The 18223-nt window shown below is 44.0% G+C and overlaps 1 protein-coding gene across 4 annotated transcripts in view; it reads left to right on the top strand.

The window, feature by feature from the left end:
- Window positions 1-18223, top strand: part of PDILT (protein disulfide isomerase like, testis expressed) — a 42654-nt gene that overhangs the window by 10595 nt on the left and 13836 nt on the right. For all 4 annotated transcript variants that reach the window (XM_077906819.1, XM_077906818.1, XM_077906820.1 and 1 more), the window contains 3 exons: window positions 9337-9543; window positions 15205-15338; window positions 16234-16371. In XM_077906819.1, the coding sequence (XP_077762945.1) occupies window positions 9337-9543; window positions 15205-15338; window positions 16234-16371 (479 nt within the window). The remainder of the gene's footprint in view (window positions 1-9336; window positions 9544-15204; window positions 15339-16233; window positions 16372-18223) is intronic.

Below are 18223 nucleotides of genomic sequence, written 5' to 3'. Positions count from 1 at the left end.
CAAGAATGCGCACAGGTCTCCATGCCAATGCAAATGCATCTTGAACCTTGAAGTTTGGCCTGAATTGAGAGAAATCTTTGCTATTTGGCCACCCAGTGACACCCAGTGATGGGCAATCTTTAGCCAGAGCAGTGGAGTAAGCACTCTGGAAATCTATCATTGTTGATATCAATAATTATCAAAGACCACATGCCAAGTGCTGGTAAATCCTAAAGTATTTTTTTAAATTTGAATCACCCACACACTTTTAAAGTCTGTAAATGATGTCAAAGTTTGGGGTAAAGTCCATGGGTTTGGGAGCCAGGCAAGCCTGAGTGTGACACCCAATACTGCTATGACCTAGACTTGTGGCTTTGGGTCTTTGTGTCTCACTTTCATCTCCAGAGTAGGAATAAGATAAGTGGTGGAGTCATAATGGGGATTGACTGAGAGTATCTATGAAGGATCTGGCACTTGGACTGAGTAAATGAGTCCTGATCCTCCTGTGGCCCTGGGGCACAAAACCGATCATAAACTTTCTATCAATTAGGACTGAGTTCAACTTTAAGGAATAAAGAATCTGCTAATCATGACTTAAATCCAAGATTTATCTCCTGTACTCATATGTAGACCAGGGATAGGCAGTCAATGGCTGTCCAAGCAGCTTTATGGTGTCAAGGACACAGGCTCCTTCTGTCTTCTTGCTTCATAACACCTGACATGTTGTAGCTCATGGTCACAAGATGGCTGGGCACCTCTTGCATTGTATTGTACATTTTTCTAGGGAAAAGGAGGGACAGGCAAATAGTAAAAGGACAAAATATGTGTCAGCCAAGTATATATCCCTTGAAAAAAACCAAAACTTTTCCAGAAGCCCCACCAGTGACTTCTGTTCTGTGTTAGAGAACATTCCATGGCTAGAATGAGGCCATGGCTGTTCCCAACGGAGGCATCTGAAATGGTGAATGTTTCAGATCTCTATCTCTATGGTCCAGGGGGCAAAGAGGTTGAGAATGGTTGATTCATAGCATTTGCCACAAGATTCAAGGTTGTAGGCTAACTTAAAGGTGCCAAATATCTTATTGGTTTTTTGCATATTATAGTTCTATTTTTAATGGTAGATGAATGAAGTCCCATAATGAAATAAATTCAAAGATTGATTGTCCACTTTTGCACCCAAATGCTTTCATTGTTCTGATTTTTAAAAAAATATATGTAGGGCAGCCCCGGTGGCGCAGCGGTTCGGCGCCGCCTGCAGCCTGGGGTGTGATCCTGGAGGCCCCGGGATCGAGTCCCGCGTCGGGCTCCCTGCATGGAGCCTGCTTCTCCCTCTCCCTCTGTCTCTCTCTCTCTCTCTGTCTATAAATAAATAAATAAAATCTTTAATATATATATATATATATATATATATATATATATATATATATATGTATAGAGAGCATGAGCAAGCAGGAGGAGGGGCAGAAGGAGATAGAAAATCCTAGGCAGATTCCATGCCCAGCATGTAGCTCAAGGTGGGGCTTAGCCTCAGGATTCTGAGATCATGACCTGAACCGAAATCAAGAGTCAGACATTTAACCAACTGAGCCACCTGGGTGCCCTTCATCATTCTGATTTTGATTATATATATTTTTTTATTTTTTTATTACATATTTTAAAGATCACTGTGTTAGGGGAAGTAAGTGCTATACAAACTCCCCAATCTAAGTTTGTAAAGGTTGATTTCTTAAATCTTAGTCTCAGGCAGGTCTGCAGAGGAGCTTTGCTCCTTATAGTCATTCAGGCACCCAGTCTCCTTTCATCAAGTGATTCAAGCATTCCTTAAGGCCTAGAGTACTCCACTGAGTCCTCTGCCTCCAGCCAGCAAATAGATTGAAAGATAGAGGACATGCTTCTGGGCCAGGCCAGCCCTGGGAATGGTGCAATCACATCAGTGTTACCTGAAGTGTGGTCTGTGGACCAGCAGTGCCAGCATCACTTAAAAGCTCATTGGGATTGCAAAATACCAGGCCTTGCTCTAGACCTACTGGGTAAGAGTCACAGTTGAGTCACATGGACATTATAGGGTGAGAAGCATGTGTGACACCACTTCTGCCCATGTTTCATTGGCCACAGCTCTATAAGAGAGGCTGGGAAATGAAGTACAGCAGTGTAAATGAAGAGGAAAAAGAAACAGGGTTTGGGGAACACATGGCATTATCTGCCTTAATCACACTGTACCTCATAGAAGCCTTGAAACAGCCTTTGATTCTAACACAACCTGAAGCTGAGGTGGCTGAGAGGCAGCCAGGTGGTGTGAGCTCTTCCAGACACTGAGCCAACAGAAATAGGTTTCTTTTCTGGGCAGGAATGTCAACAATTGTTTCCTGCAATGGGTTGACTTTATGGACTATTTGCTAAGGTTAATGTTCCAAGGACACTAGGTTCCCAAATCCAATAGGCACTTGTCAGTCCTCACCTTCCTTGATCTCTCTGCACGCCCAACCTGAGACCCTCTGCCCATTCTCGTCTGGTTTCCTTTGATCTCTCTGGCTCACTTCTCAGTTCTTTATGCTTCCTCTTCTTTCCCATAACACTGAAATCAAGGATGTAATAGGCAGTCCATGGATTGAAGATGGCCAGCAGGTGGGTTATGTTTGGGCCACACAGTGTTTTAAAAATGGAAACATTTCACAGTTAAAGGGGAATTTACATCTGCTTTTGAAGAAACAGAAGATCTAGAGGCACAGGCCCACATTCTTGCAACGTAACAACTGGCTGGAACTGAGTCATGATTTTCCCTTTTGACCTGAAAACATTCTGTCAGTTTGTCACATCCCTGCCCAGCCAACCCCACACAGTCACACTCCTTGCCTCACCACTGCAGCATGAGTCTGTGTCCCCTTGTCTGAAAATCAGGTCTTCAACAATGTGGTTGCCCTGGGTCCCAGAGCCTCCTCAGCTGGCTTGTGCAGTCACTTCATACAACATGAAACAAAAACATTCTTTTTGTGCCTTTAACCTTGATAGTTCCCAGAAGGGAAAATCCGATTGGGTCATTTTTGCTTCCATCCAATATAGAGCATGCCTGATACATAAAATTCCATCAAAATAGTTCCAAGCTTCTGATCTCCATCTAGCCCAGTCTGTTAATGGTTTCTTTCATTGTACCAGGGTGCATGCTGGATTTGCCTTCAAGCCTATGAAACAAGACCTTGTGTGTGTGTGTGTGGGGGGGGTGATCTGGTTTGGGACATTCTCTTTACATAAGCCTGTGAGCAGGGCAGGTGTTTCTACTTTGCTGATTGACTCCTCTAGCTGATTCTACATGTCCCTCATCCATGCTAGGACAGGGGCCACCACTTACGAATCTGTTTCATGGTTTCTTCGGGGAAGAGCTGAGAATCCTGCAGCTCTACTCTGCCTGCTATAGAATCTTAAGATAGGACAGCCCAGGTGGCAGTGCGGTTTAGTGCTGCCTGTAGCCCAGGGTGTGATCCTGGAGACTCGCGATCAAGTCCCACATCAGGCTCCCTGCATGGAGCCTGCTTCTCCGCCTGCCTGTGTCTCTGCCTCTCTCTCTCTCTCTCTCTCTCTCTCTCAAGTGTGTGTGTGTCTCTCATGAATAAATAAATAAAATCTTTTAAAAAATTAAAAACAAAAAAAAAAGAATTGTAAGCTAATGGTTTGCCCAGGTCAGACATCCAAGAAGGATATCCATCTTCTCTTTTTTGCTGTGGTCCTAATCTCTGATCCTGGACCCTCAATGTTGAAGGAATTAGAGCCACACACTTTGCATGACACAACGCACATTTACCCTTCCAAAAATGATGCAGCAGGTAGACAAGAAGGAAGAACCTATCCTCCCCACATGAGAATGCAAATCTCTGCCCAGTGACTGCTCTGTTTTAATTAGGGCAAAAGGGGGGAAATCCATGGCTCTTTGGGGCTTTAACTGACATCTTATAACTCAGGGATTGACACTGAACCTGGGGCTACAGAGAGATCCAATCAATTTTACATTCTTTTTTTTTTTTCAAGATTTTATTTATTTATTTATTTATTTATTTATTTATTTATTTATTTATTTATTTATTTGAGAGAGAGAGGGAGAGAGAGAGACACACACACACAGAGAGAGACAGAGACACTGGCAGAGAGAGAAGCAGGCTCCATGCAGGGAGCCTGACATGGGACTTGATGCTGGAGCTCCAGGATCAGGCCCTGGGCTGGAGGCGGCGCTAAACCACTGAGCCATCAGGGCTGCCCTCAATTTTACATTCTTTAATGACATTCAATGACAACCAATTTGAATACTTAAAATTTAAAGCATTCCCACTAGCCCGTATTTCAACACTAAGCACCAACAGAGATTTTGTTATCTAAAGGAGACACTCAGGCTCATTACATTTGAATATCTGATTTCTTCTAATACACAACGGAAATCAAAATGAGTTCTCAAAAACTGGCAGGCCTTCTAAAGTGACCTTTGGAAAAACTAATCAGTTGGGGAAAGCGTTATAAACGTTTTTCTCCCCCCTCCCCCCAGGAATAAATAGGCTCTTTACAAAAAACAATTTTTCCAATATTGTCCCAAGGACATGCTGCATAGTACCTCTCTCAAATCCTTAGCTGCTGCCCACTTTCTTAGCTCTCTGAGGGCTCCAGGCTCAAGAGTCAATGACCAGTAGGACTTTTCTCTTGCATGTTCCTGACTTGGCATGTCTCAAATGCCACATGTATTTTAAACAGCACTCAGCACTTTTAGTTTGCTCCCTACAACTTGCTTTTTCTCATGCCCTGCCTTAGCTGACAGCACTTCTGTCTACCCAGTGTCAAAATCAGAAATCTCAAGATCATTCTTGACTCTCTGTTCTCCCATCCAACTCATCACCAGGTTCTGTTGACACCACCTCCTTAAGCCCTCTGCAATCTTCAGTTTTCCCACCCCCTTACCACTACCTTTGTTCTGGCCAGTGTTCCCTACCTGAAATACTATAGCACCCCCTAGAGCATCTGCCCACTTCCTCTGATGCTGTCCCTATAGTGCACCCAGAGATATTTTTTTCTAAAATGCCAAGTCTGATCAGGTTACTTCCTGATTAAAAATCCTCAGTGATTCTCTAAGACCCCAAACTCCTTAACATGGCTACAGTGTCCTCCACTGGGTCTAGCTTCAGCCAACTTCCCCACTTTATTTGAGAGCTATGCTTTAGCTCCTGAGTAGTTTGTGGTTGTGATAGGCCACACTGGCTTCAGCCTCAGGGCCTTTGCTCTTAAAATTTCCTCTGCCCATAGTGTCCTTCCTACACTTCCTCACCTGGATTGTGAGGTTTAAACTTATGAAGCCACTTTGTCAGGAGGCTGTGTCCACCCTTACTCCCACTTGCACTAGCTAGCAGGTCCTCCCATGCTAACGCAACCCTCTGTACACTTCCGTTCATCAGTTCATCACACTGTATTGAAACTGCTTTCAAATTTGTGGGCTCCATGGAGGGGGACCAGGGCCAAATCTCATTCATCTCTTGATTACTAATATCTGGCATTGTGCTTAGTAGGCCTGCATGAGATGCTGAAAGAATGAATGACTGAAATGAGCCCATAATGTTGTGCATGAGTGAGGCAAGGAGAAAAGGGTAAGCTACCTTTAATGGGGAGAAGTCAAAGTGAGGTTTATCAAGAGCTGTCTCTAGGGTCATTTAAGAAGTACCTCTAAAGCAGAGAGGCAAGAATTCTGGGAGCAGGTTAGATGACGATTTCAGGGCAAGATTAAGGGTTCTCCACCTATATCATCATAATGGTTAATATTTTGGGGGCACTTCTGTGCCAGAACTTTGCACATCTTAGGACCCACAGATGGCTGTCCTCGCAGGAGCTCTCAGCCTCCCAGCAGAGGACTCCCTGCCCATCCACAGCCCACTGGGCTCCACTCTGCCCAAGCAACAATGTACATCAGAATTGTTCCCATACCCCAATCAAGCTGGCATTTCCAGTTGGCCAGAGCAGGACGTAGGTACCAAGACCTCAGAGGTGTATACATTCATTCCACCTTTACAGACTTGGTTTGCAGAGCCCCAGAGTTAAAACCGATTTGTAAGTTTTAAAAAGAAACCAGAAAGCAGGACTGAAAATCATAAAGAATGGATTTGTCTCTACAGATTCTCCCGATTCTGATGGAAACCACCCAGAGCAGGGGAGATGGAAAACCCACCCCATCTCTCCCCTCCAGGAAAAAAGGAAACTTTTTTAGACCAACTTACCCACATGGTCCATCAGAGCCTGAATCTGGGGGTCAGACAGCCTTGGAATTGAGTCTTAGCCTAACCACATACTAGCTGTAAGACCTCTGGCTTCTGTTTCTTTTTCTTTAAGATTTTATTTATTTATTTGAGAGAGAGATAGCAAGAGAGCATGAGTGGGGGGCGGAGAGAGGGAGAAGCAGATTCCCCACTGAGCAGAGAACCCAACATGGGGCTCAATCCCAGGACCCCGGCATCATGACCTGAGCCAAAGGCAAATGCTTAACGACTGAGCCACCCAGGTGTCCTGGGCTTCTGTTTCTTGTCTGTAACATTCCTCACCTGGAATGATAGGTAACTCAGAGGTTGTTTCAAGGATTAACCAGGATAATACAGGTAACACTTCACAACATGGTTGGCACAGTAAGTGCTCAATAACTTGTCATTGTTGTTACCTTGTATCATTACTGTCACCATCACCATCATCACCTTCATCATCATCATCAGCCAACTGGCTGCTTTGGTCAAAATCTCAGTCATCCTTGACTCCTCTCATTCACTCATACTTCACATCTAATCTATCATCTCCTCCCATCTATCCAATCTATCACCTTTCATCTCCTCCAAAATCCCTCAGACTCTGACCACTTCCCACTCCTTCCACTGCCAGTACCCCGGCTGAAGGCAGTACTGTCTATCACCTGGATTATTACAGAGGCCTCCAACTGGTCTCCCTGGATCCACTCTTTTTCCCTTTTACTCTAGTGTTCATATAACATTAAGTACAGTCCAGGTACAAAGTAAGTAGGGTCATATCTAATTCTGCCCCAAACCCTCCAGTATCTTTTCACAACCCTCAGAGAGAGGAGCCAAAATCTATTAGTGGCCAGTAAGGCCCTATATTGTCTGACCCCCAGGTCCCTCATTCTGCTTCAGGCCAAATGGACTTCTTGTCATTCCTCAAACATGCTGCACATACTCCCACCTCAGGGCCTTTACACTTATGGGAACCGTAAGTGCCTGGAAACTCTCTCCCCCCAGATATCCACATAGCCTCTGTCCCTCCATCTCCCTCACCTCCTTCAGTCTTTATTAAAATGTTTCTTCTCCGTGAGGCCTCCTTTGGCCTCCCTACTTAAACTCAATCCTCCTAACACTCCTAACCTCCAGCTCTGCTTCTTTTGTCTCCATAGCACTTAGCATCTTATATAGTATATATTTTACTTATTTATTTTCTGCCTTCTCCAACAATAGCAGGGATGTTGATCTGTTGATTGTTAAATCCCCAGTACCTAGAATAGTGTCTGGCACATGGTAGATTCCAGAAAAGATTTGTTGAATGAATTATGAATGATTGGATGGATGGATGGATAAATCTCAATTCCTGTTATTGTTAGATCCTATCCAGCTAGCTTTAGGATCCCAGCATTCCCGTTATCGCAGCCTATTTCTCTCACTTTCATTCTAGCTACTCAGGAGCACTGGATTGCGTGTGGAAGCTCTAAAAGTTCCACCATTTGGACGATTATTCCATGTGTTTTTCTTGCTCTCAGCTGCTTGCCTTAGGGACTCTGCTTTGGACACACTGTCAACCAGCAACCCTGAGCCAGGCAGGACTAAATCTACAAGGAAGCCAAGGGATGAGGCCTGAGGGCTAGAGCAGCTGGCAATAGGCCAGCGCCTGCTGGTGATGATGGATGGGGGGTATCAAAGACAATGATGGTGACAAAGCAGGCAGTGGAGAGGCAAAAGTAGCATTTCCTATGCATTGATTGGGAATTTAATGAAAACAATCATTCACTTTCGTGTTCCATCGCAGGAACAGGTGTGCTGACTGACTGGTGGGGCATGTGCCAGTTGTCCTGGAGCTGGTTCTCTGGGTTTTGCTTTACAAAAGCCCTCTCTGTTGGACTTGGAAGTTGCCCAGGCAGTGGAGGTGATTTGCACTTTCTCCAAGTGTGCTCCAGATGGACAGAGGAGAAGGGTGGGGACTGACACAATGCATTCTGGCTTGAGAGGGAATCAATGACCCCTTGCCCTGGCTCAGTCCACCTGCCGCAGACATCAAGGCAGGGAGGGTCCTGCAATCTCTCAGGGTTATCAGGAGAAAGGAAGGCAAACGTAAGCACCTTTTAGTGCTCTCTCATTTAGGCCAGGAAGGCCTGCTTGGGGCCAGAATTCCATGCCAGCTCCCTAAGTTTTTCCAGAAAGAGGCTCCCTACTCCTAACCCCCACCCTGCAGCCCAGGAATAGGAGGGGCCAAGGAATCCTAATCCAGAGTGTGAGGTCTCTTAAACACCACTTACCCCAAGAGGAAGACTCTGAGAAGGTGGGGGAGCATTGTAACCTCTTCTCACACCTGACTTCCTTATTTGAGACTAAGAGTCCCCTGATGTATTACAAGCAACCACAGGTCAATTGGAAGGGCTCAATGTGGCCTGTAACTCCAGGACTTTCCACCAGATGGCACGCATGCTCCCTCATTCTTTTCTCCTCTAACTTCTGACCACAGAAATTGTACAATAATAATAATAACAGCGGCCCTTATCATGTGCCAGGCACTATGCTGAGGGTTTGACACACCCAGTGTTGGTTAGAGAGGCGATTGAGTACTTCCAGATCCTGGCTATATGTCTCACTGCCACATAGCCCTGGGCAAGTAGGACATTTTACTTCCCGTCAGTTTTCTCATCTATGGAATTGAGATAATAACCACACCTACCCTATAGGAATGCTGAGAAGATTAGATGGCTCAATGCACGGAAAGCTCTTAGAAATTGATAAGCACTGTATAACTGATTGTTAAGTACGTCTTACTTGGCTGAGAACTCTATGGGGTAGTCGATAAAATTTTTCTCATTTTACCCATGAAGAAAGTGAGACTCGCAGATTTGGAACGAGTTCCCCAAAGTTGTATTACTTCCAGTGTTGCTGAGCCCAGAGTTCCCTGAAGTGCCTCCAAAAATGGCCAATTTCATGAAATATGTGCCTTGCATCCTGTCACATTGCTGAAAAATTACCTACTGTAGCAGGGCCTGAGGAAGGCCAAGGAGCTAAGTGGGAGAAACCCAGCCTCCTCCTTGGGAGATGGGGAGTGGGAGAGGCTCTAGCAAGTTCTGATTTATACTGACTCTTTCAGACAACCCATCCTCCAAACAATCCAGGAACCTGGCTAAGGAGTTGGGCAAAGCCGTGGAAGTCATGGGCAAAGGCAAGAATGGGCTCGGCTTTGGCAAAGTGGACATTACAGTCGAGAAGGAACTTCAGAAGGAGTTTGATGTTAAGAAGGCCCCAGAGTTGAAGCTGTTCTTTGAAGGCAACAGGTCGGAACCCATCAGTTGCAAAGGTAATTAATGCTTGTGTGTCAATCAAGGTAGTGCTAGCTATGGAAACACAAACACCAGCATTTCAGTGGCATAATATCAAGGACCCAGGTTCCTTCCAGCTTGCAGCTTTGACTTCCCTTAGGGCTTCTGAGCTCCCTGCCATTTTCTGTATCTAGCCAGTAGCTGGGGCAGGAAGGCAGAGGGTTGCCACTGATGTTCACGACCCAGGCTTGGGAGTGGCAAACCTCACATCTCTTTCCATTGACCAAAATTCTAAGTGGACCCACTCAACTGAATGGCTGAGCAATATGGCCCTGATCTGTGTCCATAAGGAAAAATTTAGTGAATACATAGCTGCCTCCACCACAGCTTGCATCTTAGTTGATGAGCCGTAGAAGCACCATGAGGTGGGAGATAGTGAGATGCATGGTTCGTAAGCTGCCAGAGACCAGAGAGTGAGTTCCTAACCCCACATCCCATCTCCCACCCCAATCTTCTACTTTAGAATGATTTTAGCAGGGTCCTAGGCCAAGAAAGGAGAGAGTAGGAGATGATGAAACAAGACAGATTTGGGACAGGGTGACTACCAAACACTTTAGCTTCTATCATCCACTTCATTCGTTAACTTGTTCATTCATTTATTCAACACTCTTTTATTGAGAAACTACCATGCCTCAAGCCCTACCTTGGTGTCAAGGATGCTTGAAGAATTATGTGACTCAGTGCGGCACATGGTAGTCCTAGTTTTTAAAAATGCTAAATACATAAATGCATAAATGTGTACAAAATTGATGGATGGATAAAATGAAACTGACAAATGCCAATGTGCCCAGCACAGCCTGTACTATGCTAGTAGAAAGTTCCTAATACATGTGTGAATGATTGAATCAGGAAACTGAGATAGTTTTTTGCAGGGTCTGACATTTAGCAAGTCTGAAATAAGCCTGTTGCAGAAACCAAGAGTGCCACCATCTGCAGGTGCCACAGGATGCCTTGCAATTCCCTGAGCGGACACAAGGGGGCATGAGACACAGGCCAGACTTGCCAGCGAAAGTGCAGCAAAAGCGCCAGCCTCAGGGTGGATTACAAACAAGACCAGGCAGTGCAATGGCTCCCTGGAGGTTTGTGGGACAATGGGGGAGGGGGGTTGACAGTAGTGAAGAGGGGCCCCCCCCCCCCCCGAGGTGAGGTCGGGCTCCTCTTGAATAAAGGTGACAATGTGGCAACTTCCAGACTGTCTGAGCCCCTTTAGGTAGGAGCTGGTGCCTGGGACCTCTATTCATGCAAGAAGCTGCAACACTGCCTCCCCTAAGAAGTCTCCTTTGACTGCCCAGATCAGGGTGCCTGCCCTCCTCTGGAGTCCCAAAGCACCTGTGCTTCCACCTCAAGGCCCTCATTTCACAGAACCATATCTGTTCTTCAATGTCTAGAAAGAGCACAAGGGCAAGAGTTGATCTCATTTCTTTTCCTGGGTGCTCTAAAGAGGTTGCCACAACTGGCAGACCCCAGCTGGCTTTAAATCCTTGCCGTGTGCCTGAAGAACAGCTCCTCCCTCTTGTCACATTTTATTTTCCTCGTCTGTAAAATGGGGATGGTGGCAGTATCTACCTCCTAGGGTCACAGATTAGGTGAAACAAATTTGTAAGGGACAAGCCCCGACACATATCTGAACCCTTTACTGTGCTCTAGCACTATTCTGGCCCCTTTTACCTATGTCACAACTACTCAGTGTAGCAGGTACTTTTACAGATCGGGAATTGGAGGCATAGAGAAGTAGAACAACTTCCTCCAGGATCCCCAGCTAATAAGCATTGCAGTCCACAAATGTTTTCTGCAAAGGACCAGATAATATTTTAGGCCTTTCAAGCCAGACTATCTCTTTTAGCAGCTACTAAACTCTGCTGATGCAATAGAAAAGCAGTCCTACGTAAACAAATGGGTGTGACTGGGTTCCAATAAAACTTTATTTATAAGGTCAACTGCAGGTCAGATTTGGCCCTTGGGCTGTCATTGACCAATCTCTGCTCTACTTGTGCTGCACTCAAAGTAAATGGCAGATGTGGTTCTTATTGTTATCAAACTGTTAGTTTCCAGACCCTTGTGCAGTGCCTGGAACACTTCCTGAGTAGTTTTTGAGTTTGAGTGGGATGGAATTGCAAGGGCTCACTGCAGGCAGTCTTGGGGTAAGGAGTCAGCCCATATTTCTATCTTGCTCATCCCTCTTTGTCTTCAGTATTATCCCCAACCAGGGAAAGAGGCAGTGGGATGCTGGGAGGGAGCCAGGGCCTGGATTTAGAACAAACACTAGTTATAAGAATTTGAGCCATGGCAGCCCAGGTGGCTCAGTGATTTAGCACCTGCCTTCAGCCCAGGGCCTGATCCTAGAGACCCGGGATCGATTCCCATATCAGGCTCTCTGCATGGAGCCTGCTTCTTCCTCTGCCTGTGTCTCTGCCTCTCTCTCTGTGTCTCTCATGAATAAATAAATAAATAATCTTGAAAAAAAGAAAAAAAGAATTTGAGCCAGTCTTCCAATTTCTCATTTCCTAAAGAGTTCTGCCAACTTGACAGGGCTTCCCTGAGCTAAGAGGGGCAACAGAGCTTTACTAGTCTCCTGTACGAGCTTTTCTGAAAATTTTTCCAGGAGACATGTGGGGCTTAGTCCTTGCTGGGTCAAAGCTATAGTTCTGGTTCTCCTCTAGTCTCCCAAGGATTGATGGTGGGAGATTCCCTGGAGGGAGGGGAACTCAGTTTAGCTTCAGGGCCTCAGTTAATGATGCATTCACAGCTTATGTCTGGAAATATGCAGTGGGGCCACAACCCCAGTCAATCATTGACATAGTGTTCACACCTCAGTTATTACCATGTCCTCTGGTTCAGAGCCAAGTGCCAGGGAGACACCTGCCCAATAGAGGCAGTGACTGATCTGCAAGTAAACAAACTATTTGCCAGATTCAAACCTACCTTGGTCCCATGGGTTCAGAGGGGCAAACAGAGCTCAGATATCCCAGAGAAGATGGCTCAAGATCAAGTTCCTTCAAGCCAGCTTATGTTATGATTTATTCACCTCATTTATTCATCCTATAATTATTTCCTGAGCACCTAGTACGAGCCAGACATTACAGGAGCTAGTGAGCAAGCTAGCCAAAAATCACAATTTCAGAAAAAGACTGACTCGATGAATTAAATGCAACAGGTCATAAACTAGAGAATGATATGATTGATGGGGTTGGGGGTGGTAAGAAACACCCAAACCTCAAACTAAATAAGCCAGAAGAGTTACCCTGACTGCTGAGGAGAAAGCAGCCCAGGCAGAGGGACTGGCAGATGGCAAAGTCTGGTGTGCTGGAGGATAGGGTACGAATGCCGTGTGGACCACAGGAGACAGTGGCACAAAATGAGATAGGAGCGATGGTTCTGATGACCTGAAAATCAAATGCATTTGGAGGGTTTTTGCTCACCTTTTTTCAGTATCCTCACAACTTTGAAACCTGTCTCTTCCAGAGCACTTAAAACATAATTTTTTTCAGACAAATGCTTATAAGGGAAACTTTCCATGATATGTGCCTGTTCCTGAAAGATGGCTTGGAATGTTGAAAATAGAAATTCAGCTTTGGGGCTGAATCCAGGAGAGAGAGGGGCACTGCAGCAGGGTGGAGTGCTGTGGTCTGAGGGTGGCACGGAGTGTCCCCCACAACCCTTCTCTGTCCCTTGAGGCCAGCACATCGTCCTTCTATGAACTTCTATTGGCCTGACTCACTGTGGCTTTTAAAATGGCCTAATCAGTATCTGCTAATGCTGAACACGGCATCCCCTATGACCAGAAGTTCTACTCCTGGGCATGTACTCTACAGAAGTGCATGCAACGTGCCCCCAGAGACATGCACGAAAATTAATTCTTAATAGTCCCAAACTGGAAACAACCCAAATGTGCACCAATAGAGGATGGATAAATAAATTATAGAACATTCACGCAACAGAATGCTACACAGAACATGCAACAATATGGATGAATCTCAGGTAACAAAGCCAGATTCCAAAACAGGCACTGTGTGATTCCATTTGTGTGAAGTTCAAGAGTAGGCAGACTAACTCATGCTATTAGAGTAGCAGTTACCCTCAGGTAGGGGTGGGTTAGGGGCTGGGAGAAGGCACAAGTGGTCTTTGGAGGGCCTGGTAATGGTCTATCTCTTGATCTGAGTGGTATTCAGGTGTGTTCATTTTGTAAAAATTCATCAAACTATACATTATAATTTGTACACCTTTCTGCATGGAAATATATGTCCTTGTAAGTTTTTAAAATGGCCTTATGTTCTCAGGAAATGTAAGCAAAGATGCTGAAAATAGAGTCCTTTCCAGTCGATTTACCAATTCAACATGCATTCATCAAGCCCCATGTTGCAATTTGTCCTGCACAGGCTGCTTGCTCTGCCCAAAAGCTTTTCCCTCTCCTTCCTTGTCCAGTTCTGTTCTTCTTGTTCCTACTTCCTTATTAACTCCTAATGTGTCCTTCAGTTTTCAGTTCATAAGTGATCTCCTCTGGGAAGCCCCCCTTGACTTCACAGTCTAGGACATGTATCCTTGCTACAGGCTCAAAGAACTTTGCTTGTGAATACCTACTTAGGCTCTGATTATATACTTGTGTAATTATTTGACAATTGTCCTACTCAACAGAATGAGAGCTGCAAAGCAGTGAATGTGTTTGTTTCTGCTCACCATTATATCCCTGGGACCAAGCACAACACAATAATAGGTACTCAGCACATATTTGTCAAATGAATGAATGAGTGAAGGAATGAATGGTGAGTAAAAGAATAAAGGCCTATAGATAATAGTCCAAAGCTACTCACAGCAAACATTGCATTATCTCAAAAACTCAGTTTAAATGTTCCATTTTATAGCAGTTTTTGATAGAAAATAATACTCTATATTATCTACTATCATGTAGAATTGATGATCCTAAAAAACGCATGTCCACCTGTAGCCTAACGTACTTTCTAGCACAATGTTTCATCTCCCCAGATATGGTATATGTATCTCAATTTTAGAAGCTAAGATTTTTGTGTGCTTGGCAACCCCCTCTATGATAGCTGAGAAATAGAAGTCAGGCTCTATGACCTTAGGGGACATGTGTGCTTCCGCTAAGGAAGTGGAAACACAGACAATAATGGAGTTTTCCCAGAGTCATAGAGCTAACTGGTATTTTTATTACATTTCATTCATTTACATTTTTTTTAAAGTAAATTAATTTTCTTGTCACTTTGGAAGGTAGGTAAGAAAAGAAGACTGGGCATGCTTCCTCCTGGGTTTGATTCTCAGGTTCACTAGTAATAGGTAGCCACTGGCATGTCTAACCTCAATTTCCTCATCTTTAAAACGGGGAGAGGAAGAATATCTATCCCATAGGGTAGGGTGGTTGTGGGGATGTAATACATGCAAATTGCTCAGCTCAGTGCCTTGTCCTTAGAAAGTGCTCCATGAAGTTTAACTGCTGCTATAAATGTTCATGCTTTGAGGCTGAGGCTGGAAGGAGTGAAAGGACTGACCTTGGCCTTCAGTGGGTGGGAGCTCAAGACCAGATATTTCTGTTCATTGAACTTGAAGAAAATAGGCCTTGCTCCAGTTCAGGAGGAAAGTGCTATGGGATCCATTTCACGCTCTCTCTCTCTCTCTCTCTCTAGGAGTGGTTGAATCTGCTGCCTTGGTCGTTTGGTTGAGAAGACAAATTAGCCAGAAAGCATTTTTGTTCAATAACACCCAGCAAGTGTTAGAGTTTGTGAAATCTAGGCCCTTGGTCATTGTTGGCTTCTTCCAGGTACTGGGGTCAAGGGGTGGGAGGCGGCTTTTCAATTGGTGAGGATTCCTGTGTCTGGGAGGGGATGAGGGTGGGGAGAGGTCTTTCATTTGGATTAATGCCATACCCATTCTTCCTTTTCCAATGAGCTGGTTTTCTGGGTAACTGCAGTGTTAAAATGAAGAAGGAAAGAACAGAGGATGACCAGAAAGGTGGATAGGAATGCAGAGAGAGGGGAGATTAACATTTTTAAAAATGGTTTTGATATCATAACTGATCTTGTGGAGGTCTATTTAGAATATCACTGGATAACGAATAATTTGCAAATTGCTTTTCCTTGTGGAGAATGAGTTTCTTATATGTCTTTACTCATTTCCTGGAACTTGGATTGCTCCTCCCTTCCCCCCAGTGGAAGTCAGAACTTTGGCATTATATTTTTACTTGGGGAGAGTATGTACCTTTCTGTCTCATCTCACTTTTTGACAGTGTTTCTAGCCCTGGTTTTCTTGAAGTTCTAGAATGAAGGTTGTGACTACAGCCATATCTTGATTTCAAGTTTATATTTGGTGATCTATGTGGTCAAATCATTTGCCGCCTCTGAAAGCAATTAAAGGAATAAAATGCTTAAAAGTTTCAACCTGTGTGTTAGAACAGCCTCACTCCAAGAACTTGGAAAAAGTTGAACTTCTCCGTTCTTTTCATTAATTTCTGTGGATTTGCCTATTTTGGCCTTAGTCATAGCCATAGAAGTATCCTGAGTATGAAACATTCATGAAAGGGGACTTAGGGAACCCAAGAAAACCCCAGAACTTGGAAAGGTGAGGAGATGAATTGGTCACCATTTCCACCTTGACCTTAAATAAGCCAGATGTTTTGCTTTCTACCAAAGCCTCACCAACCATCCTTTCCCAAACAGGATTTAGAGGAAGAAGTGGCAGAGTTGTTCTTTGATATGATCAAAGACTTCCCAGAACTAACATTTGGAGTAATATCAATTAGCAATGCCATTGGGCGTTTCCATGTCACCCTTGACAGTCTTCTGGTATTCAAAAAGGTAAGACTTGCATTCTTTTGCTAGTTAAGGGTCTCCAGCTCAAAATAGTGGACTATGAATGTATCTATAGGCTTTGAGTACAAATTCTGGTTCTGCCACTTGTGAGCTAAGTGGCATTGGACTAGGCAGCTTTTGTGAGATCACAGTCTCCCAGAGTTTCTCTGGCCTTTCTAGACATCTTCCATTGTAAGTTCCTCCTCCTTTTTTTAACCAGTAAATGCCATTCATGAAGGCTCAGTCCTTTGCCCTGTGTTTTCTTGTAGTCCATGCTCTCCCACCCACCCTCCATCAGCAATTGCCACCCATACACCCATGACTTACAAATCTCCATTTCCAGCCAGACTTCTCTATCTCCAGACTTTCATATCCAACACCAGATTTCTCAACATGACCAAGCCTAACTTCATAATCTCCCCTCCAAATCCTCTTTCAGTGTTTTTTTTTTTCCTCTCTCAATGAATTGCATCACCATTTTTCCAATCTCCCATCTGAGCAAAGCTGTAATACCCAGGCATTATTCTAACCCTTCCCTCTTCTCCACTCTTCATAACCAGTCCATCACCCCAAACCGACCAATTTTAAGTTCAAAATATCCCTTGAGCACTGAGGGGGGCACTTGACGGGATGAGCACTGGGTGTTATTCTGTATGTTGGCAAATTGAACACCAATAAAAAATAAACTTTTTATTAAAAAAAATATCCCTTGAGTTTATCTATTTCTCTCTATTGCTACCGTCCTAAGTCAAGTGACCATCATATCCCATAGCCTAATGCAATATCCACCCCACTGGCCTGCCACATTCTCTTTTATCCTCTGAAGAGTAATCTTTCCATAACTCAGTGTGATGGCCACCTGCCTGCTTCCCACCAAAAGCACTTTAAGGCTTCCTATTATTCTTAGGATAAAGACTCAAGTCCCTAATAAGGCCCACAAGGCTTTCCATAGTCTAGCCTCTTTACACATCTTCCTCTTTTCCCTCCCTGATCTGAGATTAGATCATCTGAGCTGTCTGATATGGCAGCTGCTAGTCCCATGTGACTATTTACATTAAAATTAATTAATATTTTAGTTCCTCTATCAAAATAGCTACATGTGGATAGTTGCATCTATTGGACAACATAGATATACAGAGCATTTCTGTCATCACAGAAAGTTTATTGAACTGTGTTACTCTAGACACTGTAGTCTGGTTCCTGGAACATGCCTTACTCCCTCCCCACAGAAAGCCAAATCCTTAAAATAATCATGTTATTTATAGATATGGCTTAGATTGGGTTACTTGCCCAAAGCCACATAGGAGATAGGTAAACTGATCTGCTTAAGACTGTGAGTCACTACATTTTCATTTGGGCTCTTAAAAGTTATTACAAGGTTTTAAGTTGGAGAATAAAATAACTTGATTTGTGTCTTTGAATGAGAAAACAGAATCCAAAAATAGATCCAAATATATATGGAAATCTAGTATATGATAAAGATATTTTAGATCAATAGGGAAAATATATTATTTAATGACTAGAGTTGAGAGAATTGGGTAGCCATTTAGAAAAAAAAATAAAGCTAAATCTATATATCCTCCTTCCACTGAATTAAATTGCAGATTGATTTCTGATTTAAAAATATAACAAAGAAACCATGGAAAGACTAGAAGATGCCATGGCGGGGGGGGGGGGGGGGTTGCTTTCTAAACTTGGAGTTGGAAAGCCCTTTTATAAAGCATGATAGAAACCCCAGAAACTATGAAAAGAAATACTGATAAGTTTGGACCACATAAAATTTTTAAAATTCCACAGAATAAACCTCAGCACAATATCAAAAGCCAAAGATCAAATTTGAAAAATGCACTTAGGACAG

Source organism: Canis aureus, chromosome 8 (assembly GCF_053574225.1).
Source record: "Canis aureus isolate CA01 chromosome 8, VMU_Caureus_v.1.0, whole genome shotgun sequence".
NCBI lineage: Eukaryota > Metazoa > Chordata > Mammalia > Carnivora > Canidae > Canis > Canis aureus.
This window is presented reverse-complemented; position numbering and strand designations above follow the sequence as displayed.